We start from the raw sequence: 24,559 nt of genomic DNA, 5'->3' as shown, positions 1-24,559 counted from the left end.
AAGCCATAATTGGAAAGGGAGCATACAAGCTCAAACGACTTAACGGCGACGAAATTCCGAGAACATGAAATGCCGCCAACTTGCGACGCTACTACACTTAGATTGACCACCTTAGGTCCTCCCTTGTCCTTTTAATTTCCTTTTTTTACTCATCTCCACTCTTTACTACATTTGTTTTCCCCTTTTATAAATTAAAGTACTAAGCACGGGTACTCTTTCCCGCCATAACAGAGGGTTTTAACGAGGCCCAAATAAAATTCCACTATGTTTTACCTTTTCCCCTCTACCTCCCAAAACGGAATAGAAACACGGCCACAAACACCGATGACTGATCACCCTCGGGGCCTAACAAAACGGATATCCCCAAACACCAGCGGCATACCAAATGTCCCAAGTCACAACGGCTTAAACATATAACGGCTCAAAATAAAACATAAAAGCCCAAATAGCCACACGAGCCATTAAAGAAAAGCAAGTTATAAGCGGCCACAGCGGCACAACTCAAAGATTCAAAACATATCAAATACACAGCCTACGGTCAACCAAAATAAAGTTCAAACAAACTAAAACAAACAAGATATAATAAACTACTCGAGGTCAATGATTCGGCCATCACGGACGGTCTTAAAAGCCCCCATCACAGATACGTCTACACCCGGAGCCAACACCGAAGCCTGAGCCCTCATCGTTTCCTTGGTAGCCACGATCGCACCCTTCGCATCGACTAATAACTCCACCTTCTCCTTCTTCAGAGCAACGACTTCAGCCTTCGAAGCCTCCAGCTCACCAAGAAGCACGGCAGCCCGAAAACCCGCATCGGAAGCCTGTTGCCGCTCCGCAGTCAGTTGAGAAAGAAGCGAAGTCTCGACCTCGGAAAGACGGAGGATCTCCGCCCCAGCTTCTTCGGAAGACTTCACTGCCTTCCCTCTCGCTACCTCGGCAGTTTCGAACTGCTCTTTCAACTTAGCAACCTCAGCCTGAGAATGACGGAGCTTCTTGTCCAACAAACCGACCTGAGCCATCACCGGCTCGGCCTTCCGGACAATAACAGCAGATCGGAGGAGGGCGCGATACACCGACTTAGCCTGAAAGGATACATCACAATCATCAAAAAATGGCTCTGTGCCAGGCATCAAGTGCTGATCTATGAATCTCGAAGCATCAAAACGTCGGTCCATCACAGTAGGCACAGCACCCTCCTCCCCGAAGGTCTCACTGCTAGGCTCCTCAGGCCTCTTTCTCTTCCAAGAAGCCTCAGCAGCCGTAACCACAACGACTTCAGGCGAGTTCACAGGACCAGGTGAAGCTCGAGCGCCAACCCTCGCCCTAGACGAAACCACCTCCTGAGAAACAGCTCGAGAATCCGCAGCTGGATTAGAAGCAGGGGTAGCAGGAGACGCCGACGACCCCTCCTCCCGATCCATCGCTGCCTTCAGCCTCGCCAGAGAAGTCAAATCACCAGCCATCTCAACTGAAAGAAACCAAAGAAAAAACATCAAGTTACAAACTCGGGAAACAAACACGAAAACAAAAGAAAGAGACAGCTACACACCAATATACATTCGATAGGCCTCGGGATCCCCATGACATCTCGAGGATTTACCGGGCGCTCCCCGAACAAATGCCACAAGACACTAGCAATGTCCTTATCCTCGGGAGACAAGCTATTATAGGTGACCTTAGTCAAAACCGACGGCCCGGCACTGAAATTCCAGTAGGTCGGAAACCGGCGCTCGCCCTCTAACGTCAGCCAAAATGGATGATGCCCCTGGACAAAGCGCACTTTAAAATACTCTCTCTTGAAACCGTGAAAAGAATCCTCAAGCAAATCAAAAAATACGGCGGTGAGGCTGAGCCCGGAACGACATATACCCTTTCTTATGCTTCCCCTCCTTAGTCGGAAGAGTGCATAAGAAAAGAAAGAGGAAAACAGGAACAGAAACCAGAAGATCATGGTACTGACACACCAGCTCAAAAGACCGGACGGCGGCCCAGCTATTCGAGTGAAGCTGAGACGACGCCACGGAGCACCGACTCAGCAAGTCCTGAACAAACGGTGAAAAAGGAAATCACACGCCGAGCCGAGTGAACATCGACTCGTAAACCCACATCCAGTCTGGTACACTGGGCGAATTGAGATTCAGATAGCAAACACGTTCATCGGCATCCGGGATGGCAAGTTCATACTGCCGCTCCGCGTCGCCGCCGCCATAAATCGCCCCCTGATCACGGAGCCTTTGAAGATCGGCCTCCATCATCCGCGACGAAACGCCCCACACATCGCTAGTTACCCAAGTATAGCGAGCAGGGACGCCCCTGGAGGGGGCTATCGGAATACCCACACCCTCACTCCTCCGCCAATACATACCTAAAACAGGGAGGAGCACCACCATCAGCCTACTAACCCTACGCAGAAGCAAGGAAAACAAAAACCTACTGCCCACTATCAAACCAACACGGCGGTGCTCAGCCCCTTCAAAACACGAAATACCACCACCCAAAAAACACAAAATGCGGCACAAAAAAAGAAAATAGCATAATAACGCATGGCAAATACAGAACAACAAAACGTCACAAAAACCACAGAAAGAAAGAACGAAGGCACACCAACCTGATAATGCAGAAAAAGAGCCTGGAAAAAGCAGAGCCTGGAAAAAGCTGAAGTTCAACCTCGAAGAAACACCAAAAACACCACAGAGAAAAGAAGAATTTCCTTCAAGAGAGAGAACGAAAGTAAAATGAAATGAACGAGGGAAGTAAAGAGGAAAGCCAAAACGGTTTCAAAAGGGGCAGGAAAGGACACAAATAGCCCTAAATAACAAAAGGCGCGTAGGGGCAATAAAGGAAAACGTCCCCTCACATTAAATGCCCCCTTAGAAAAAGAAACCAATAAAGCACGCCTCGAAGAACGCAACGGACGCATTGGATACGGAAGAGCCACGTCAGACCACAACGGCCAGACGAGTCTTCGGCACAACCATCAAGGCCAGAGCCGGGACACCGACTTCCCGTCGAAAAACCAAACGACTACCCGAGAAGAACTAAAGACCTAGCTCACGGTCAAAACCACATCTACCAGCGACAGACCGACCTTGCTCGCTCTCCCGCTGCGGGGGCAACTGTTACGGATCCGGTCCACGAATCCATGACCCGGGATTAAACCCAAACCCGGCTACCCGGGTCCGACACGCCCCACTCTTTTAGAAGGCCCGAAGCCGGTCCTCTAGAACTCCTAACCGACTTTCGAATTCAAACGTCTTCCTTATCTTAACCAAACAAGATAAGATAAGATAGCTACCATCACCTATAAATAGAGGACTCAGGTCCCTCCAGGTATTCACTCATCCCACTCACCTAATACCTCTCAGATCCATTCTGACTTGAGCGTCGGAGTGTCTTTGCAGATACCTCCCCCGTCGCTCCCGCCAAGTGATCCAGCATCTACCTCAACCCGCAAATTTTCGATCCATCTCTCAACCCGTACCAGAGACATCTTGTACATAAGAGAAGAGCTATTCCCTTAAATAGATATGTATAATACTAGTGCAGTAGTGACCCTTGCAAAGCACGAAAATAAACATTAGATATACGTGAATTAAAGTGGTAAGTAATAGAATCAATACTCAATTAGCATACATGAAATATTTGTTATAATAACTCATTTTTAGTTTACATAACATATTTTTTATAATAATTTAATTTATACAATTTTATAATAATAGATAGACCATCAACAAAGTAAAAAAAAAATATTAAGACTCTTTAGTTCTCTTCAAATAGTTTATATTGCTTTCATAACCAATATGTTCTTGCTTCTGGCTCCAATCATTTAATTTTAATATTTATATAGGCTGAACTCCATTATTAAATACAAAAAGAACCAATTTTATTGGTGAAGTAAACTCTTCATGCATCCCCAAAACTCTCAACAATGGAATGATCAATCTGTATAGCAAGAAGCCCGTGCCTAGAATAATAAATGTACTACATGATTATATGATAACTACTTAATTGAATAACTTAACATAAACAAAAGTGTATACTTAATTAGGTCATACTTAGAAACATAAAACACAAAATTATCACATATGAATTAAGTATTCAAGAATTATGGAATTAAATCAATAAAATAAATAAAATATAAATGATATATCACTCTAAGGGATCCTGCTCTTCATATGTTAAAATTAGTGAATGTTTATTCACTAATCTGTCCCTGCATTTCCAAACAACAATCTTCATGACAAATGAGATGCACTCTTACTCCCCTCATAATAGAAGCTATTTTCATAACTAAAACATTTTACCTAACTTATAATTTCAATTTGCAATTTACCATCTACAAAAATCACATCCTGCACTTCAATTCCCACACAGCAAACACTTATTGCAACAACAATTAGTCTAATCGCTTGCATATTACATCTACCACAGAAGCAGCAAGCAATTTAGAAAACTTTCAATTATAAAAAATGCAGCAAATTATCATCCTTTCACTTCTTTTATATTTTGATATTCTACAAAGACAACCCTAAAAATCATTCTAGAGATACCAATCATAGAGCAGACTGTAAAGAAAAAATTGTCTGCTCCAAGCTATGAAATTTGTCATCTATCCTTGAATACTTCATATCCAACCTCATTGACCATAGTTGGGACTATGAACAGTGATATGAAGGCATAGGTCAACAGGTTTCAGTTTTATTTTATCATACTCTAGAAATCTCAAAGATGGAAGCAAACAAAATAGATATGGATAATAGAAGAAAGAAGAGTTAGAATTAACATTAATATAAAGTAGAGGCACTTGTACTACTGACAACATTGATATCATTTTTTGGAGAAAGCTAAAAAAGGAAAAAAAAAATCATCAAGAATCCAGATTTAAAAAATAATAATAGTAATTATAAACAATAAAAATGAATAGAGAAGTGGGAACAGAACAATACTTTACAGTTTACAACTATAGAATGGGGCATGAAGTTGAAAGAAAGCACCATAAAACAATCAATCAGAATATAACATGTTCTCACTATAGTAGCATTCAAATTGCACTAAATCTAGAAAAGGAAAAAGAGAACAAAACAGAACAGATCAATCTCGATCAGTGTTGATTTTCCTACTAAGGAACTCTCCCACTGCACACATCTTACAGTTATTACAATCGAAGTGATTCAGGTGGAAGATAATCAAGATGAAGCAGTTAAGTACTGAAAAAATTTTATATAGACAACAAAAGGTTCATCCAGTTTAATTATCCAGCAAACCACCTAAACTTTGTATACCTGGATCAAACATAGAATTAATCAAATGCACAACTTTTTCATCACTACTAAACTCAGAGGTAAGTTTGTCTTCCTTTCCACGCATCACTGAAGCCTTAACAACAGAGAAACTTAAGCCTGCCTCCAAGATGATGAACTCAATGGAAGAAGGTCCAGCTCCTGCCATTTCTTTACAGTTAGTTATGCCGGACAGTGCTTCCACCGTTGCTAATTAATTTACTTTTTAACTTTTTTTTTTCCTTTTCAAATGAATAATAGCCATATACACCCATGGAATTCTAAGTTCACCAAAAAAGGACCATGTAGAAAGAATGTAAAAATAAAGGTGATCATTTTGTGCCTTATGTTTTCTCATCAAAAGTATATTTTCAAGTTCATAATGGCCCAAGTAATTGAATGTCAACATATATAAGTACAATTGTTCAAACTTAGTTTTAACAAAATTGATTTGAACAAATCTGAGCTTTTTGCATGTGGCAACTAAGGAAATACAAAAGAAAAAAAATAATTAGCTGTCAATTGAGTTATTTACTTATTTTATTATAATTACAAAAATTATTGATACTTTTAATTTTTATATTTCATAATTTTAAAAACATTCTAATTTCAATTTTCTAAAAATTTTAATTCTTTTTTTTTTTTAAATTATCTCTTCTTATTCATCATTATCATCCACATCTATTCTTCTTTTCCAATTCTCCTTTTATGCTTATCAGCAGTATTAAGGGCCAGTATTTTCTCAGATTTTGGGCCATCAAACAACCAGCATTCGAAAAGGAATGAACAACAGAAGTGAAATTTCATCATGAACACGTGAGACATTTGAAAAAAAAAATGATATTTGTTAGTTAAATAATGACTAAATTTGATTAAAATTGCTGGTCACTTAAACTTTTTTATTCTTATTATTTGTTGAAGCAGTGAAAGGAGGTGGTTTCAATGTGAGGCTATCAAACAGTAACAATAATGATGCAAAATCAAAAAGGTGCAGGAGAAGAGATGGTAAAAAATAGAGATGTTGAAGAGATGTTGCTCCATATGCATAGAGGTCGTCTCCGTTCAAGAAAGCCTGTGGAACTTAAGAGGGCTCGCCATGATTCTCATCCTTTTGCTGCCTCAACTGCTGCTGTTACTGTCGTATTTTCTAACCACACTATAAGAAATAATTATTCTTCTTCACCTCATTTTTTTGGTTCTGCTACCACCAATCATCATTCATATCTTGAATCTGCCTCTTCTCTTTCTCTTCACAATTTTGGTGATGATTGGAGGAAGAGCAGGAGGTGGACATGCAATGTTCTTGTTGAAGACGTACGAGTGTACAACATAGTTGACGATTCCTCCACCGACGACGTCATTTTTTGGAACAACTCCACCAAAATATCTTTGTTGTTTGGAATCCGTCAGAGTTTTCACGCGTTCTTCTACCTACCTATTTTAAGAAGAGAGAAGAAGGAGGAAGGAGGAGGGCGGTGCCATTGAAGTAAGGCAGAACTGGAGGTTGGTCGAAGGAAGGTAGAGGGGGCGATGAACAAAAATGAGGAGGGATTTATTGGGGAAGAAGAAGGAACCATTGGTGGATGATAAATTGATAATAAAGAAGAAGAGATTAGAGTTTTAGAGAAAAGGGGATTAGAATTTTTAGAAAACAGTAAATGCTAGTTCTACAATATTAATCAGTCTTTAATCAGATTTAAATAATATTTAATTATTTTTTTAGTATAACTGTAACATGTTCTTATTTTGTAGATACATATCTATAATTAGATTTTAATTTAAATTTAAATTTTAAAACCCACCCACTTCATTGGTTGTTACGGTGATTTTGCTTTACTTTCGTAACTTCACGTAACAGATACAGTTTTTTAAATTTCTTATTCTACGGGATATTTACACGCATTAGTAAATCACAAACCAAAAAGAACGCTGCTAGCTGAATTCTCCATCTCATCTTCATTGGTGAAGACATCACGACCTTCCAGCTGAAGCACTCTCTCATTTTGCATTGGTGAAAGGTATCATTATTTTTCACACATGTATTTATGTAATTTGTTAAGAAATATCATGTTCAACATTTTTAATTATATTTTAATTTAAACATAAAAATACTCTGCTGATTTAATTGGAACAAGGTTGATCTTATTTAATTTTATTAATAAAGTTGTTGCAAATAAAGTACTTTCTACGTAAGTAGTTTGAACAAAGAAGCAAAAAAATATCTGGAGTTTAAGAGAGAAGATGTAATTGATATGGTCATAAAAATTCTGTTGTTATTTATCAATTATAACACATGATAGTATGATATTTTATTCAAAATATTTTTAAAATACATCCAAAATCAGACTAACTTTAAATATTTAAATTTAAACGTTAATAATACAATTAATCATTTGATTTTTAATTCGATCAAATGAATATAATATTTATTATTTAAATTATCAGTTAAATTTTTTTCGATACTTATTAGTTTTTAAAATTATTATAATCAACAATTAATTTAAAATTGTGTTGTTATTTTTCGATTATAACACATCTGATAGTATGATATTTTATACAAAATACTTTTAAAACACATCCAAAATCAGTCAACTTTAATAATACAATATAAATGTTAATAATACAATTATGAATGGTCGAATATAATTATATACATAAACTAAAATATTTTCAATTGTAGTTTCTTTTTCAATTGTTACACATCTAAAATATTAAGTTATACAAAAAAATATTTTTAAAACACATCCAAAATCATAAATCTAAAATTTAAATTTAAACATTAAAAAATAATTGTAACACATCTAAAATTATGAAGTTATATAGAAAATATAAAATTATAAATCTAAAATCTAAATTTAAACATTAAAAAATAATTGTAACACATCTAAAATTATGAAGTTATACAGAAAATATTTTTGAAACACATCCAAAATCATAAATCTAAAATCTAAAATCTAAATTTAAACATTAAAAAATAATTGTAACACATCTAAAATTATGAAGTTATACAGAAAATATTTTTAAAACACATCCAAAATCATAAATCTAAAATTTAAATTTAAACATTAAAAAGACAGCGTTGTAATTGAGCGTCGAAAAGGAGGAAGGCAGCGTTGAGGATGAGCGCGGAAGAGGAAGGTGGCACGGATGAACGACAGCGGAAAATGACTTCTCGATGTTCACCTCTGAGTTTTTCATGTGCGCCTCTGGATTTTCAACATGGCGCAAACGTGACTTCTCTGCTTCTTTGAGTGTTTTGTACGAGTTTAATTAATAATTTGATAGTTTAAGGTTTATTTTATAATTTTAAAATTAAAATTTTGAATTTTGAATAATTTGATTTTTAGATATGTATTTAAATTATAATATATTAATAATTAAGTATATTAAATCTGAAACAGAAATTTAAAATTTAAATTTTAAATTTCAGTTTTTTTAGATTGTATTTTAAATGTGTATTTAATTTTAAAAAGACAGTAAATCTATTCATAATTTTTAGTTATGTTTGTTTTAATTTTTTTTAATTATTGTAACAAAAGGCTGAATGTTGTACAATTTTTAAAGGATACCTAGTTAAAATTAGAATTAGAAGTTTGGATAATTTTTATAATTATGATAATCGTTAACTAATACATGAATATTTAACCTTAACTTTAAATAACTTAGTTGACGATCGATCACTCTTGTTAAAATTAATTTTTTTTTAAGTCAATTTTTAAATTTTTCAAGTACTGAAATGATATTTACCTCAATTTCAGAATTTGAAAAGTTTGTAAGTGAGATAGTTGGAGAAGGACTTTGGGTCGAAGGAAAGGACGTGGATGGAAAGAAAAAGAAAGGAAAACTTTCGTACATGGTTATTTCACACAACACACAAGTGGAAGGAACCATCTTCCTATGGAAGCACTTGTGTAAGCAAGAAGTATATATTGACTCGGGAAAATGAATGTGAATCGAAGAAAGGAGAGTCGAGAATCACATAGAGGATGTTATCAAAGGAGGCTAGTTGCAGTAAGAAGACTTGGCCAATTTCACAAATGTTATATTTTGAAGACAAGAAAGTCAAGCCTGAAAAAAAAAAAAAGTAAGGATTATAAATAAAACGTGCTCAAATTCAAAACTTGAACAATTCATATGTTTAATTGGCAATAGGTTCAAAATTACCGAATAGAATTTAAATCACCGAGTCTAATAACTCTCCTGTGCACATTATGAACACCATAATTTGATGTTGAAAAAAAAAAACGAAATAATCAATGACTTAAAGATAGCATATGAATTAAGTATTCAAGAGTTATGGAATTAAATCAATAAGATAAATAAAATATAAATGATATATCATTCTAAGGGATCCTGCTCTTCATATGTTAAATTAGTGAATGTTTATTCACTAATCTGTCCCTGCATTTCCAAGCAACAATCTTCATGACAAATGAGATGCACTTTTACTCCCCTCATAATGGAGGTCATTTTCATAAGTAAAACATTTTTGAGGCCTGCTACACATACAAGCCTTTTTGGCTTATAAGTTATACAAGTTGCTCCAAGTCTAAGAAAAAAGCACGCGCTCCTTCAACAACACATTTATTCTTCGTCTTCTTCCTCAATCAAAATGCAAACCATCAAGAAAAAAACACGCGCTCTTTCCACCCACGTTCACTTTTCCTCTTTTTCCTCAATCAAAACGCAAACCATCAAAATTCAAAATAAACTACTACGATTCTGCAGAAACGTTCCAACTCTTCGCGAAGAGTAGAAGAAATCAAGAAGAAAAGATACAAATCTCCATAAAAAATCACCAGAAAAAAGGAAGAAACATTATTCAAAGTACTGTTTTACTGTTCTTCTAGGTTTTTCTTCTAGATTGTCTCTGCCATGTGCCTCATCTTTAACCACCAAAACATTAAAAGATTTCAAAAAGAAATATACTGTCTCCCCCTATTTTGGGTGTATTTCTTAAATTCTTTGGGTGTATTTCTGTAATCCTTTGGGTGTATTTCTGTAATCCTTTCTGTAATACACCCAAACGATTACAGAAATACACCCAAATGGTTACAGGAATTCACCCAAACGATTATAGAAATACACCCAAAGGATTACAAAAATACACCCAAACGATTACAGAAATACACCCTAACGATTACAAAAATACACACAAACGGTTACAGAAATTCACCCAAAGGATTACAAAAATACACCCAAAGGATTTAAGAAATACACCCAAAATTCGTTGAAGTACACCTCATGCATATTTCAGAACTCTTTTTCTTTCTCCTCCTCATCTTCTGCTGCTTCTTATTCTTCAAAAACGATTTCAGAGCTTAATGTAAAAAAACAATGGAAATCGAGAATAACGAAGAAAGAAAACAGAGAGAAGCACGTAAATGAAGAAAAAGAACAGAAAGAGGAAGAAGAACGTACAGCAAGAAGAAGAAGAAGGAGAAAAAGAAGGAAAGAAACGAAAGAAAAGAAGAAGAAGAAGAAGAAGAAGAAGAAGAAGAAGAAGAAGAAGAAGAAGAAGAAGAAGAAGAAGAAGAAGAAGAAGAAGAAGAAGAATGTGCAGTAAGAAGAAGAAGGAGGAGAAAGAGAAGGCAAGAAACGAAAGAAAAAAAGAAGAAGAAGAAGAGGAAGAGGAAGAAGAAGAAGAAGAACATACCTTGCATCGCGTTTTGGGGGATTTATTCGTTAATTAACTTGTAAAGCATACAAGCCCTAATGACTTGTATACAGAGCTTTTCTTAACATTTTTAACCTAACTTATAATTTCAATTTGCAATTTACCATCTACAAAAGCCACATCATGCACTTCAATTCCCACACAGCAAACACTTATTGCAACAACTAGTCTAATCACTTGCATAATGCAGCAAATCATCATTCTTTCACTTCTTTTATATTTAGATATTCTACAGAAACAACCCTAAAAATCGTTCTAGAGATACCAATCATAGAGCAGACTATAAAGAAAAAATTGTCTGCTCCAAGCTATGAAAATTTTCATCTATCCTTAGTTTTAACAAAATTGATTTGAACAAATATGAGCATTGCATGAGGCAACTAAGGAAATACAAAAGAAAAAAAAAAACGAAAATATATTGAAACCAACAGGTGGGAAAAGGAATACATCAAATGTTGAACCAAAACACTGAACAACAAAAAAGAATATAAACAAATAACCTTGTATTGCACCATATTTTCTGCTTTACTTCATCATTATAGGTAAATCCACCCATAATGTAACAATACTTGGATCTTTCATGCTGTGTGTTATATGCTGCCATGCTGGGAATTGAAAACAATAAATAGTTAAGGTTAGCATGTCAAGTAATGTAAATGGAACAACAACATGCATGATAAAAGCATAGCCCATGAAAGTATAAAGGCAGAGTAGTACGAAACTAACTACAAAAATTACTATAAATTCAAAGTAACTTGAGGTATCAACTGCATCAATGCTCTATCAATTACTATAAGTATCCAAATGATATATAGAAGATGATCACTTATTCTAACTGCATCTTTTAAATCATAACATTGGGTAGTTAGAATTGTTGGTATCATAACCTCTACCAAATTAAAATTAATGATGCAAGTCAAAAGAAGTTTTGTAAATCATGTTTCAAGAAACTAAAGAGATAAAATGCATCCAAGAGATCAAGAAAGGACAAAGCTAACTATGCCAATGTTAACATGTATTGCTATTTCTACCATGGACGAAGTATGAATCATTGAGTTACCACAAATCTATTTATTTTTATTTAGTTAAACAAATGTGCAGAATCAAATGCTTCTGCAACTTTTGATACTTTATTTAAAAAGTAAATAAATAAATAATAAAAAAATATAAAGTATAAACTATAAATAAACTAAATTTTCTTCAATATGATAGAAGAGAGTAAAGTATCAACTGAAATTTCACCTTTGTTTTTTGTTAGAAACTTAAGAACAAAAGAAATTACACATTTCTCCCCCTTTCTCACACTGAAATTGATAAATCCGTTCTTAAAAAATCAAAAGGGCAAACGAATGCTAAAAAGTCATAATTTCATGTCGTTTTGGTTCTTAACAAAGGGCAAACGAATGCTCCAAGGCCCAAACGACATCGTCTAATATGAGAAAAGGCAAGTTCTAGTAAACGACACTAACACAGTGCTCCTGGATTTCGTTTCATCTGAGTAACTACAAAGCAAAAACCCTGTCACCGCCGAAAACATTTTCCCACTCTTCTCGACTCTTTCTCCGGCCACCGTCATCGCTGCCACACACGACTGCGAAAACTCCGACGGTAAATGGCTCACCAACCTTTTGACCCATACTACGCATACCAGCAGCAGGATGAGCGAAGCCACATCAACACGTTGTTTGTGTCGGGCCTCCCAGACGACGTGAAGGCGCGTGAGATTCACAACCTCTTCCGCCGTCGCCCCGGCTTCGACTCCTGCCAGCTCAAGTACACCGGACGCGCCAACCAGGCACATCATTTTTCCCTTTCATTCTCCTCAAAATAATAATGAGAACAAAGAAAAAAGAAAGAAAGAAGCTTCTCTTTACTGATGCAGTTGTAACTAAAATTTCGGTGAATTGTGTATATTACTTTCTCACTTTAGTCCTATTGAAATTGAAATCGTGAAGTTTGATTATAAACTAATGACTGTCTCTGATATTTGATTTGAATAATGAGAATACAATGTCATGTTACTTTCATTAACCAATTCAATGTTAGAGACTAATTTAAGCACGTAATGGACTATTTTAGGGTTTCATAAGTGAATTTGCTTAAGTTAAGTGCTATAGTGATCGGTGATTACTACAGTTTCAGAGGGCTTAAGTGAGGATTTAATCTAATTTTTTTATGATATTGAATGAAAGTTGTTCACTCATTCACTCAATAATCTTTTCAGGTTGTTGCGTTTGCTACTTTTTTCAATCATCAATCGGCGATGGCAGCATTGCACGCTTTAAATGTAAGTGGTTAGGGTCAGATTATGCCATTTTAGATGAAGGTCAAGGATTTGGAGTTTATTAGTTTAGGACGGTGGTGCAGATAGTTCATTCTCATTTCCATGTTGAGAAAATTATTTGATACACTTATAGTTCATTAGACTTACGATTATGGTATCATCTACCCTGTTTTGGACTATGATGATATTGATGAAGATATGGTATGAAATTGACATGTGTGTAGTGATAAGGAAATGCTGGAAGTTAGTGTATTATGAATGATTCTAATTAGTTGTCCAGTAGACAATAGAGTAAAGATGGTATTTTTACTGATAAAATGTCCACAATTAGTTTCCTATGTGATTTCTTTCTTACGGGGCGATCATCAGGGCGTGAAATTTGATCCACAAGCTGGTTCTGTTTTGCATATTGAACTTGCTAGGTCAAACTCAAGGAGGAAGCGTAAGCCAGGTATATACATTATGCTTACTTGTGAGATATGAAAATGAAAAACATTAATATTTCCCGTTCTGTCCAATATAAAAATTTATATGTATTCATTTAGGTTGATAAATTGTGGAGAAATGGAGTTGTTTTTACATTCCAATATGTTCATTGGACTATTTGTCTTCCCCAGGTAGCGGAGCCTATGTTGTTATAGATAAACGGTCTAAAGGAGAGGCTGATGTTCAAGGGTCATCAAGTGATGATGGTAATGTTGCTTCATTATAAGTTCAAAGCAAAGTAGATATATGATTCCCATGTAATGAATTATATGATGCGCTACACTTCCCTTTCCTATTAAATTGGATTAGTGAGATGAAGAAAGGAAATTAGGGGAGGACTACAAAGTTATGTTACATATTCTTGTCCCTCTTGTATTTGTGGCTCACCTGCATGTTCTTGCACATTAGGTGACAGTGATCCTGATGAACCATCAGGAAGTGGTGGCAGCCATGGTGATTTAGCAACCACTAAAAGGTCGAAAGTACAGTTTACTACGAGTCACTATTTCGTGATTTTGCATATTGCTGACACAAATGTACTGAGCGATAAAAATATCCTAAATGTTTTGAATACTCTAGTGATTCCTTATTCCCTAACTTTTATGTTTTCTAATTGTTTGCAGCAGTGAGATTAAGTTTGGCTCTGACAGTGCTGTGTCTGCGGTAAGTGAATGAGAACCCACAATAGATTGGAACTTTTCAGCTTACTGCCTCTGTAGAACAGCCAATATTTGTCCCACTCTATATGATGAACAGAGTTCAATACCTTGGTTTTCAAACAAGAAGTTTAGATATTCTGCATGCTTAAACTTTATTATTTAAAAGATATGTTCTAGAAACTCTTGAACAATTTACTATTGTTCATACAGTTATCAAGTTTGGTTGTTTACATTATACCTTTGGGTGGGACCCTTCTCTAAACATTGCGTTAACACGGGATGTTTGTGCATTGGACTTCCCTTATTGAACAATTTCAGCCTTGTAACAAAAACATGTAGATAGATCAATACATAACATAAACAAGTCAAATCAAGTATCCGACAAAAGTGTCCAAATTATACATTTTGATTACAAATAAAGTGTAAATATTTAGACTTGTGAACGCAATTGTGCAATGAATAGTTTACCAATTGAACTTATACAATTTTCTCTTTCAAAAGGAGTTTGTATTTGAGTAAACTTGTTTAAATAATATCATAAATTAACTCAAATAAACAATCATGTTCATTACTGCCTAGCATGTAAAAGATTTTACTTCCATTTCTCATTAGAAACGTCCATATTTAATTCTTCCAAATTTTATGTAGGAGCAGCATGAAAGGGGTCCTGATGGAGGACCATGCTCTACTCTCTTCATTGCAAATCTTGGTCCAAACTGCACCGAAGATGAACTGAGACAAACTTTCTCAGTGTGAGTTGTTGTGTCTATAGTAAAGTTGTTCATATTGGAGCAGTGCTGGACCTACTGGTTCTTGTTATATCTTGATCTTGCAATGTTCATCTTTCACTTGATTTTGAGTTTTTACTATCGAGCTTTAATGTCTTAAATCCATTTTCCAGGTATGCTGGATTCAACATGGTCAAAATCCGTTCTAGAGGAGGAATGCCGGTTGCATTTGCTGATTTTGATGTGAGTCATAGTCCTTGTTCAATCCCCTGTTGGTCAGTGTAGTAAATTTTGCTTGCTTACTCCTTATCAATTTACTAACCTTTATTCTTTTACAGGAAGTTGAACAAGCTACTAAGGTCATGGAGCAGCTTCAGGGCAGCATGCTGTCATCGTCAGATCGGGGTGGCATGCACATAGAGTAACTTCTAACCTAATGGTTTCTATTAATTTTAGATACTCTAGCTAGGATTGATGTCTTATGTCCCTAAATATTTTCTTGTAGATACGCAAGGTCTAAAATGAGGAAGCATTAGAAGAAATGGAAGCAAGCCAATTTCCAGATAATTTTGTTGTTTGATATAAAGGCCAACATTGTGTTTTCTCTAGCATAGTTGCAACGTATTGGAAATATTGGGAATGTTTATCAACCTTAGAAAACATCTTCATTTTGTAGTATATTCCTTTCACTATTATAAAAAAAGATATTCCCTCATTTTGTTTTTATCCTTCATTTTAGCTAAATTTATTACCGAGTTATGGACTAAACATGTCCTTGTTCTATAAAACTTGATTTATAATGTTAAATGGAATATTGTTGAGCAATAGAGATATTATGTACGTTCTGATGACCTAAGAATATGCAAATAAGATAAGAAGCTAGATTACTAATAGAATTATGTTCGTACTGTTTTTTCTTTATATTTTTACATTTTCATGGTATAAAAGACACACTTTGTATCTTTTATCAATTATTCTTAATATCAAAAGTAAAATGTGTATGAAAAAATGTATAAAAAAGTGGTGTATATAATATTACTCAGTAACCAAATATAGTAGTGTCATGCAACTCTGAATAGTTTTCATGTGAAAAAGACATTACATTATTGCAATTTTCCATATTTTCATGTAAATACAACTAGTATAAGATAGAACTTTTTCTTTTTAATATTGTATCACTAGAGGTGAAATCCTTCGTCATGAACCAAATTGTGTGTTAAACACAACTATGGCCATTTACAAAACGTTAATGACGTTTTGTGTTTCTTCAATTAAAATAATATTTTTCTAACAAAACGTCAGTGACGTTTTCTGTTTTAATAATTAAAATAATATTTTTTATTACAAAACGTCAGTGAAGTTTTGTTCTTTGATGATTAAAAAAAAAATTTATTGCAAAACGTCAGTGACGTTTTGTGCTACTACCACAACCCTGTAGAACACCAAAATCATCAAATATTTTTGTATTTCACATTAAAATTATTCATATATAAAAATTTTAGCCGTATAAGATACACTCATGATGGTAACTTTTTCTGGTGGGTTTGTGAACATTATAGTACTAGAAGTGTAATGATTGAAGTGCATTCAATTTACTGGGTCGGTTTCAAAGGCCTGTTCTTCTATGTCTAATCTTTCTCCAACTGCCCAAACATTTATAACGCTCTAGAAAATGACTTTGGTATATCTATTAGCCATTATTGCTATTGTTTACTATTTAGCATTAGCTTTAAACTCTAGAAATTCCAACCGCTAAGTAATTCATGGAGAATAGTAGCAATTTACTTTTAAGGATGCAGTACATTTTCTTTTCATCGATTTGATATCCTTTACTTATTCTGGTGAGCTTAATCTAGAAAAGCAGCAAGTGTTAATGCAGTGGAAAAATGAGTTTTCTTTTGCTTTTTGGGTACAACATAAAGAAAAGGACAAAAGCTTAAATCTTAGAAACCTCAACACCTATCTCATCCACCAATAGTTGTAGTCCATAATAATGAGGTGCATGTGTATATGCTCCCAAATTTTTGCAATATCATAATGCTTAGCACAAAACTCAGCAAGTTAGTCAGAATAAGCAAGCATTGTCTTCACCATAGGTATGCTCTAAAAAGGGGAGTTGCCATCAAGGTTTTTTTTTTTTTTAATCTTAAGAACATTGCATGCATTATGCAAGCTCATTTTGTTCTTTCAATATTATTTAACATATTAATAACTTTAAGAATATATTGTCTTAGTTAAGCTTTGTTAAGTAACCATGGAATTAGGAAGTGACATAGGAAAGAAGGGATTAGCACCCTTAACACAATAAATTTGTGTAAAATGGAAAATAACACAATAATTATGGTAGGAAATTAGGAATCAGGACCTGTGTATTCTGCACTGCAATATTTGTGTTGATGTTGATCTATAAGAAGTAATGATATATGGACAAGAATTAGACAGGGTTGGCCTTGAGATAAGGTATGGAGTCATTTTGTTTATAATTTGCCAAATCATAGGCAAGTGACATCACACTTTGACATGTCTCATGAATTTATGTTGTCTGAACCCTCTCAGGATTGTCATCATCAGCCAACCAATGAATTTTGCTTCACATGATTCCTAGAAGTCAAGAATTCAAAAAAGCATAGGACATTGTCAACATCAGCCAACCAAGATTTTTTGGTTTTATTAATTGCTTCAAAATTTTAAGATTTTTAAAATGGATAAACTCTATCAGTCTCATTAACTGCTACTATATATTCAACATTTTTTGCTTTTGTTTTGTCATGTCTATACTTACCTCTTTTTTAATTATAAGATATTGAGATTAGTGCTATATTTTATAAAATATGAAGATATTATGTCATGAGTCATGAGACTTGCATATATTAGAGTTTAGTGTACATTTTCATAAATAAAATGTTTCTAATATCATCCAAACTCAAAAAGGTGAAGTGTCATTATTAATTACCCTGTGATTTTAGTACCCTTCATAGATGCAAAAGGCTAACTCTGATTTGTCTGTGTCACTGTCCAAGTTGGTTCAGAACTTCAGATGACAACCATCAAACCATGTTTGTTTGCTTCTCAACGCATATGCATGTGCATGGACACACACATGGAAAGTGAAAAGGGATAAATGATAATTAAACCAACAATCTTTGAACTTAGAAGAAGCTACTCCATTTCATTTCATTTCAAGACCCCACAAACTCTCTCAAGTCAAAGAGGCCCTTTTAGGCACAATAGTGTGTACATGATTTTCTCTGAAGAATTTCAAAAGCTTCTATATTTTTTTACCTATCCTACTTTCACCCTGCTATTATACACATGCAAAATTAGATCTCACTGCAGAAAGATAGATAGAAAGATGCAAAATTACAAAATAGGAGGGAAAATAAACATATTTAGCATAACAAGAAAAAAGCAATTTTCAATTTTGATCAAGTATCAACCCCTTTCTAAATGTCATCTTCACATGAAGTCCTTCTTGCTTTGTTGTCCCTATCCCAATATGCAGGCCTGTATTTGTCAAGAGATAGCTTCCCACTGAATGATTCAAGTGACTCTTCTAACAGAGGACCGCTGTAATGGTGCTGCCTCTGCAGCGGCTCCGACCAGAGTCTGCCACTCCGGTTTCCCACATCATAACTTGGAGTTGAAATGTAACTCGTGTCCATGACCATGTCGCCGTCCAGTATACGAAGAACCTTGAATTAACAAGCAGAAATAATTTTAAAAAGAGTTAGGCAGAGAACATGGTCAATTCAAAAAACATTATCTAAACATGCAGCATTAGCTTTTCCTATTGATTTTAACTTGAAATAGAGTTTGATCAAATTATAATAAATATGTGATTGAGAATTCTTCAAAGCAATTTTTTCCAACAAAAATCAGTTCAAGAACTTGCTTTACCTGTGACATGCGTGGTCTAGAATGAGGATCTCGCCGTATGCATAATGATGCAGCATGCAACATGCAATAGACCTCATTTTCTAAGTATTGGTTCCCCAGCCTTGGATCAATCAGTTCCTCAATGGCATATTCTTCCAACAGTGGTCGTGCCTGTTAAATATCAAAACATTTACTCAAATTTCGACAAGACTTGGCATGAACAACCAGAAACATAAAAGGGGATTATATAGGATTTCTGATTGTTAATTATAGACATAGTCATACTTAAACTCTTAGGCAATGTTTGGTTGGGTATAATATAAAGGGTGAAAATTTTCACAGAATGGTTCGAGTAAAAATTGCAAATATAGTTTATCCATGAAAATTCCATTAAAACTTTATAACTTACCCACTCAGTAAGACACTGCTGTCCCTTAGGCCGCGTGAGATCCACAGCTTTTCTCCCTGTAACAAGCTCCACCAATACCACCCCGAATGAATAAACATCAGCTTTTTCAGTTATTTGGCCGCTTTGAGCATATTCAGGAGCCAAATACCTACACAGTAACGTCATATCTTAATTGTGAGTTCATATTTCTCAGACAAGTTTTGATTATGAAAACCATTCAGGAAAAACACAAATACATACCCGAATGTTCCAATTACTCGGGTTTCCACACCCGTGTCTCCATCAGGTTGCCACCTCGCCAATCCAAAATCACCAACCTTGCAATCACAATATAATGCTGTTAGAAAAATTAGGCATGTATGTAATCCAACTCAAATTCAGCATACACCAGAGTTTAGGTTGTAATCTATACAAGACTCAGAAAATTCTCTGTCCTTTACATCCAATGGTAAGTAAATTTAAAAATGTAGATGGGTGGATATTCAAAAGTGAGGTAAAGGTGCCTTTTATAGTGTAAACTACAAACCTACAAGAATGCATTGTACAATAGGCGAGCACTACCATACCAGTGGTTCAAAATCATGAGTTATGAGAATGTTGTTAGGCCGCATGTCACGGTGGATAATGCATCCCACTCTGCACTCTTCATGAAGATATCGTAACCCACGAGCAGCTCCAATGGCAATTTTTTGCCGTGCAGCCCATTCTAATGGTTCTCGCTGTCTCCCTGAAATAGTTTGAAATATTAGACTAATTTACAATCATGTCAGTAAAATATATGTCTTGATTCAATCACTGTATTCAAAATGAAAAACATTGTCACATTAATCCTACTTCACCACCTGCTTTTAGTTGGCATCAGATTAATAAATCAAAGTAGCAAACATAAGTCTGATATTATAGTCTAGTGCAATTGAAAAAAATTCTGTAAGCATAGAATTTCGGATGCAAGAGAGCAAGAGAAATCACCATATAAATGTGAATCCAATGATCCATTGCATATGTACTCGTAAACTAGTAGCCTTCTCTTATCCTCTATACAGAATCCAATCAGCATAACAACATTTCGGTGCTGAGCACAACTCAGGACTTCTACCTCTGAGCAAAACTCAAGGTCACCCTGAGAACTAGCCAATTTATGTTGCTTGACAGCAACGACTTGTCCATCCGGTAGAACCCCTCTGTGAACGGATCCAAATCCCCCCTCAGCCAGGAAGTTGGCCTCAGAGAATCCACCAGTGGCAAGTTCTAACTCGGCATAGCTGAACCATCTTGGAGGTTTTCCGAAAACAGGTGCCTTGTGTTGACATATTGAACATAATGGAGGTGGACCAGGCGGAGTATTTCTAGATAATGATATTGCCTCTCTGAGATTTCCACTAAAATCTGACTCATTTCTATAATTTGACATTTCAATTCCAGCTCCTCGATCGAGCCTTGAGAACTTTTCTAGCAAGGCTCTAGTTGTAGATGTTTGAGGCATATCTTGAGATATTTCTGGCCTTCCTTCGTTTCGTTGAGATGATTGTTGATGTAAAAGTAATTCTGTGATCCATGGCTGGAATCTCAAGCTTGCCGAAGATGTGGACAAACTTTCACTTTCTGTGTCTGAATCATCAAGTTCTTGATTTTCTTTGATAGTCTCCTCTTTCTTCAACTCACCATTTGTCTCTGAGATAAAGAATGGTGAAGTTCCTGGATCAGAGCTTGAAACTGATGAAGTTCCAGCTTCCGTTGCAGTAAATGGAGTCCCTTGCTCCGGGCTGCTGGTTGGAGTTACAGAAGGCCCCTTAATGGAATTTAGTGAATCGGTATTCTTTTTGGTATGATTTTCAGCCAGCTCATCATGCTCAGAAGGCAATGGACATGATTCTTCAGCTTCCTTTTGCGATCCAATCAAATTCAAGCGGAGTACTTTTGGTTGGGAACGCTTCATGACCACAATATTACACTGTAGCTCTTCCATGCATCGCTTTTCTTCATGTTTGAGCTGTCTGCAAAGAAAAACACCAAAAGTAACAACTTAACTATAATCCCACATGAACAGAGAACAGTAAACCAGAAAGAGTCTAGTTGGTGTTTTAAGGATTTTATTTTCACATTTTTCTTCACAAAAGACAACAAAACACACTAAAAATGAAAATAGGAAAACCAATCAGCTTATTGCAATTACAATAGCATGCTTTTAGTGAGGAAATAAGGTAAGTGAGAGTGAGAGACTATTACTTGTCTAATACAACCCAATTGGCTTGCGCTTTCTTGGCTTCTGCGGCCACTGCTCCACAAGGAGATCCAGAAACAATTTTAATCCTGACATTTATCTGTTGAAAAAGGGTTCATAGAATATAATCTTCAACATTCTGAATCAATTTGCATGAGCTTTTCAGGGAAAAAAAATAAAAAGTAGGATATATACCAACCTTATTCGGATCATACACGTCATGGAGCTGAAGGATCATTTGAGAACAAGAATCAGTGATATCATGCTTCTGCTCTGAAACTGTTCCTGGAGGATACTTTTTACTGATACTGGCACAATCACCAGCAAATCTAGGAAAACCCCATAATCTTCTGCCTACATTTGTGTAAAGTAACAGTTAATTACACAAAATAGCAAAGTAAAAGGTTCCTATAAAAAAAGAAAAAAAAATGCATTGCCACTCTGCCAAGGCATAGTTTAAGATTGCAAAACCAGAAGCAAACACCATTGGTGACAAATTAAGTAATTCACCATTTGTCAAATTGGAGAAGCAAAACACTATCTTGTGAGAAAAAAGAAGCATAAAAATGAATGAAATGCAGGGGAAAAGAGACATCATCACCTGAACTTTGAGAAGGCACAACCACTAGCAGGGTGATGCAATCTCCAGGTTGAACAACATGAGTGAGGGACCAAACAAGTGCAGTCCTCGGAATTTCTTTCGAAGCCTTAACGGCAACGATAACCTTCTCAGCACCATCGGAGCCTTTGACTTGCTTCCCTATCCCCTTCTGTTGCTCTCGACTCATCACCACCAACAATAGAGAGTAGATACTACCTTGTTCAAAAGATTTTACTCTCAAATCTCAGAAACACACAGCAAAACCTTCAACATCATAATTTAGCCTTTTCCCCACTAGAACAATTATCACCAAAACATGATTGCACATTCCGTAGCCATGGACAAAGGCCCTTTTAACCAAATTCAAACAAGCAACAAGAAAAGATAAAAAAGACCCTCTTGCAACGTTCACAGAATCTTGTTGTTTCCTTTCTTGTCACCTATATATGAGAATGATGATTCTGCAGGTACATTCCCCCAAAGCAAAGTACCAAAAATCCGTGAGGAATCAGAATCAGATACCCCCTCCTTGTTTTTTGATATTTTGTGGCTCAAAATGCAATGTGCTCCATTTCAGTGTGTTTCTGAAATTCAAGAAGATTCAAAGTAACTACTGCTCATTCACACACACATTTACACAAACACTTACTGTGCTATGTGTATAAGTAAGAATTTTTTAAAAGGCAAAAGAGGAAGGACCCTTCCCTAGCCGTTCTTCTTTTGCTTTTTTATGAATGAGCCTTCAAAACCACCCCCACCAAAGTCAAAAAAAGGAAAAAAAAATAGTTGAAAAGAAAGATGAAGAAAACAGGAAAAAAAAAGGTAAAGGGAGGGTTTCTGAGTGATTTTGGATCCAACTAGTTGGCTCTATTATCGAAAATGCCAAAAGATTCCTCAACAGAAATAGTGTTCCTTCCTTTTTCAACAGAAACCAATCCAATCATATATCAACCCCTTTCAGATATATGTGAATCAATGCACTGTTCCTTCTTCACAACCCAACGTTTTAACCCTGCATAATCACAAGATTCAACATGGATATAGATCAGAAAACTGAAAGAAAAAAAAAGAAAACAAACAAACAAACTGTAGAAAAAATGCACAAAGAAAATGTGCCACATACAGAAACAAAAAAAGAGAAACATAAAATATGGTTCCACTAATCACTTGAAAGTTGAAACCGCCATTTTGTTGGCTTTGAAGGTTAAAAATAAAAATCAACGAAAAAAGAACATCATTGGAGACTAGAAAACAAGAAAGAAAAACAAAACAAAACAGAAACAAGAATGAAAGGCCAAAACAAGATCCAAAGTCCAAACCTTCCTTTCTTTTCTCTTTATTATTATATATATTTATTTATATTTTATTGATTTTCAATCAATCCTTTGGTAGAGTTGACAAACGAACATCCAGAGAAAAAACAACAAAGGAGAATAATTGGGAGTTAGATAGACAGTTTTATAAAACTCAAAATGCTTAATTTTTTCCTTACAATAATTATCATCATCAGAATCTTTAATTTTATATCTTTTTGTGCCAAATTTCCAGCAAAAAGAAACATGAGCCAACCTTAACAATGAAAAACACAAAATGGGGTCCTTCAAAATAGAAAATTGGAGAATGGGGGTGAGATGTCCAAAGGGAACAATAGAGAGTCAAAGAGAGAGAGAGAGAGAGAGAGAGAGAGAGAGAGAGAGAGAACCAAGAAATGGAGCAAAGTTGAAAACTTTAGTAAGAGATAGAGAAAACCCAGAAAGAGAAAAAGGAAAAGGAGTGTTGGTTGAGTGAAAATGAATGGATTTTATTTTATTTGTTTGTTTCTGGGGAAGAAGGAAAAGATGTGTTACGATCAGAACTCAGAAGCTTTGTTGTGACTTGTGAGTGACCAATGGAAGTTACAGACCAGGGATACCATTAGGAATCGTAGTTTCTATTATAACTCAAATTTATCATTTCTAAGAAATTCATTTTCTTGCACTTATAAAATTTTAGAAAAAACCAAAATAGCTTCCGACAATTATCTTGAAAGACAACGAGGCTCTTTGACAAAAAAAATTTCAATCCGGCCTCTAACAATTACCACAGAAGGACAATGAGGCTCCTGTGCCAAAAAAAATCAATGTTGTTTTTTTGGCACAGAAGCTAATCAGTCCCAACAAAAATATCAGAGGCCGAATCTAGTGTTTTTTCTTGAGAGTCTCGTTGTCCTTTCGAGATAATTGTGAGGGACAGATGGAGTATTCACTCTAAATTTTACAAAAATAATTAATTTTTAATAAATTTGAGTTTATTTAATTGTTAACTTACTCATACATTTAAATAATTATTTATAAATA

At 35.2% G+C, this 24,559-nt stretch overlaps 2 protein-coding genes across 7 annotated transcripts; one reads left to right on the top strand and one right to left on the bottom strand.

The window, feature by feature from the left end:
* The first annotated feature begins 12,422 nt into the window (after positions 1-12,422).
* On the top strand, positions 12,423-15,831 carry LOC107619465 (RNA-binding (RRM/RBD/RNP motifs) family protein). 4 transcript variants are annotated; one of them, XM_088497776.1, is made up of 10 exons: positions 12,423-12,754; positions 13,184-13,246; positions 13,613-13,694; positions 13,861-13,935; positions 14,138-14,204; positions 14,356-14,392; positions 15,043-15,140; positions 15,290-15,359; positions 15,455-15,537; positions 15,622-15,831. In XM_088497776.1, the coding sequence occupies exons 1-10, from the start codon at positions 12,572-12,574 to the stop codon at positions 15,650-15,652; spliced, it is 789 nt and encodes a 262-aa protein (XP_088353902.1). In that variant the 5' UTR covers positions 12,423-12,571; the 3' UTR covers positions 15,653-15,831. The 4 variants fall into 4 exon arrangements, with proteins under 4 accessions (XP_088353902.1, XP_088353900.1, XP_088353901.1 ...); XM_088497774.1 differs by having other exon boundaries at positions 15,037-15,140; XM_088497775.1 differs by having other exon boundaries at positions 14,353-14,392.
* A 2,427-nt stretch (positions 15,832-18,258) lies between these two features.
* On the bottom strand, positions 18,259-24,139 carry LOC107618209 (kinase with adenine nucleotide alpha hydrolases-like domain-containing protein). 3 transcript variants are annotated; one of them, XM_016320203.3, is made up of 10 exons: positions 23,793-24,139; positions 22,224-23,235; positions 21,822-21,976; positions 21,628-21,722; positions 20,371-21,395; positions 19,968-20,128; positions 19,642-19,718; positions 19,402-19,549; positions 19,014-19,163; positions 18,259-18,808 (listed from the first exon to the last, which is right to left on the bottom strand). In XM_016320203.3, exons 2-10 carry the CDS (start codon positions 22,408-22,410, stop codon positions 18,560-18,562), a joined length of 2,247 nt encoding a protein of 748 aa, XP_016175689.1. In that variant the 5' UTR covers positions 22,411-23,235; positions 23,793-24,139; the 3' UTR covers positions 18,259-18,559. The 3 variants fall into 3 exon arrangements, with proteins under 3 accessions (XP_016175689.1, XP_016175690.1, XP_020968066.1); XM_016320204.3 differs by having other exon boundaries at positions 23,926-24,127; XM_021112407.2 differs by lacking the exon at positions 23,793-24,139 and adding an exon at positions 23,347-23,379.
* Positions 24,140-24,559: the final 420 nt, after the last annotated feature.

This window comes from Arachis ipaensis, chromosome B9, assembly GCF_059453495.1.
Source record: "Arachis ipaensis isolate K30076 ecotype BB chromosome B9, ASM5945349v1, whole genome shotgun sequence".
NCBI lineage: Eukaryota > Viridiplantae > Streptophyta > Magnoliopsida > Fabales > Fabaceae > Arachis > Arachis ipaensis.
The sequence above is the reverse complement of the archived record's forward strand: the minus strand, read 5'-3'. Positions and strand labels throughout refer to the sequence as shown.

Coding starts and splice junctions, on each gene's coding strand:
- LOC107619465 (XM_088497773.1), top strand. CDS start 12,572: ATGGCTCACCAACCTTTTGACCCATACTACGCATACCAGCAGCAGGAT. Junction 14,205..14,352: donor GATTTAGCAACCACTAAAAG/GTCGAAAGTACA, acceptor AATTGTTTGCAG/CAGTGAGATTAAGTTTGGCT. Junction 15,538..15,621: donor CGGGGTGGCATGCACATAGA/GTAACTTCTAAC, acceptor ATTTTCTTGTAG/ATACGCAAGGTCTAAAATGA.
- LOC107618209 (XM_016320203.3), bottom strand. CDS start 22,410: ATGAGTCGAGAGCAACAGAAGGGGATAGGGAAGCAAGTCAAAGGCTCC. Junction 19,719..19,967: donor CTCATGATTTTGAACCACTG/GTATGGTAGTGC, acceptor TGTGATTGCAAG/GTTGGTGATTTTGGATTGGC. Junction 19,550..19,641: donor CGAGTAATTGGAACATTCGG/GTATGTATTTGT, acceptor GTTACTGTGTAG/GTATTTGGCTCCTGAATATG.